The sequence below is a fragment of the Eimeria acervulina genome, genomic scaffold (genome assembly GCF_000499425.1).
Source record: "Eimeria acervulina Houghton genomic scaffold, Eah_scaff620, whole genome shotgun sequence".
Taxonomy (NCBI): domain Eukaryota; phylum Apicomplexa; class Conoidasida; order Eucoccidiorida; family Eimeriidae; genus Eimeria; species Eimeria acervulina.
This window is the reverse complement of record NW_013549685.1, coordinates 17,032-18,352: the sequence shown is the minus strand read 5'-3', so window position 1 is coordinate 18,352 and position 1,321 is coordinate 17,032. Positions and strand designations below refer to the sequence as shown.

General features: G+C 36.8%; 1 protein-coding gene across 1 annotated transcript; it reads left to right on the top strand.

Annotated features, from left to right (window-relative positions):
• Positions 1-736: 736 nt before the first annotated feature.
• EAH_00044660 (histone H2B variant 1, putative) lies at positions 737-1,108 on the top strand (the record flags this gene model as incomplete). Its single annotated transcript, XM_013394825.1, has 1 exon — positions 737-1,108. One exon carries the CDS (start codon positions 737-739, stop codon positions 1,106-1,108), a length of 372 nt encoding a protein of 123 aa, XP_013250279.1.
• Between the last annotated feature and the right edge of the window lie 213 nt (positions 1,109-1,321).

Genomic DNA, 1,321 nt, shown 5'->3' with positions numbered 1-1,321 from the left:
GCAGCAGCCGTAAATGTCTGCTATCATGAGGGGATGAGTTTGCATAAAATTACGTAGAAAAGATTATATTTATTTTTTGTATTGTAAATAAAACGTAGACAGAAACAAAACCAACATATTCTAGACAACAACAACTACAACAACAACAGCACTACGCATGCTCTATAGAGTGGAGTAATGTGTGTGATGAAGTTAAGGTATTGGCCGCTGCAGGATTAGAGAATACACAAAATATATGTTTAATTTAGGTTAATTTATACTTATTATTCAAATAAGACATCATAAACAGCGATAAAACAAAGCGAAAACATAACCCAGAAGCAGCGTCATCTAACAGAGGCTGCTGCTTCACAACCCCTGAGTATACAACAAGCCCCCTAACCTCCCCTGTGCGGTTGCGGCGGTGGCGGCTGTTATTTTGTGTATCATTTGCGGATTTTATTCGAATAAAAAGGAGAATTTCGTTCAATTTATTGAAATATTAACCCTTTTGAGCTTTAGGTGAGTCAAAGGATGCCCCTATTCTGAGATATAGACTGCTTTCTACCTCAGAGGTATATTAGGGTGTTGAAGCGGCTGGTGAAGAGGGAAGGGTTTCTGTGAGTATTTCATGATTAATTTTCTTCGTTTTTTCGTAGCACTAGATAATTTTATGTTTTTAATTTTAAATCTTATAAGGAAACACGTTTTTGTATGCGTTTTACCGCATGTTCAGGTACTTTCTTAACCTGCAATCATGTCCGGGAAGGGTCCAGCACAGAAATCTCAGGCCGCGAAGAAGACGGCTGGGAAGTCTTTAGGGCCTCGTTACAGGCGTCGTAAGAGAACCGAGTCATTTGCATTATATATTTATAAAGTTTTAAAGCAAGTACACCCTGAAACCGGCGTATCAAAGAAGAGCATGAGTATAATGAATTCCTTTATCAATGATATCTTTGATAGACTTGCAGATGAAGCTGTTCGCCTTATTCGCTATAATAAAAAAAGAACACTTTCTTCTCGCGAAATTCAAACAGCTGTACGTCTGCTCTTACCTGGGGAGTTGAGCAAACACGCAGTTTCTGAAGGAACGAAGGCGGTTTCGAAGTATACAACATCGGGGGCGTAATGATCTTCTGCTGTTCTAAACAAGTAGCAATGAAATATTCAGTCAAACGAGGGATTATTATAAATATTATTGCATATTTATATAGATCTTGTTCATATAAAGATATGTCTATACATGTATCTTTATATTGATACACGTATATATATGTATGTATATACATATATTTTCCAGCTTGTATATCTGCTATTTGCGAATACAAAGAGGAATATATAT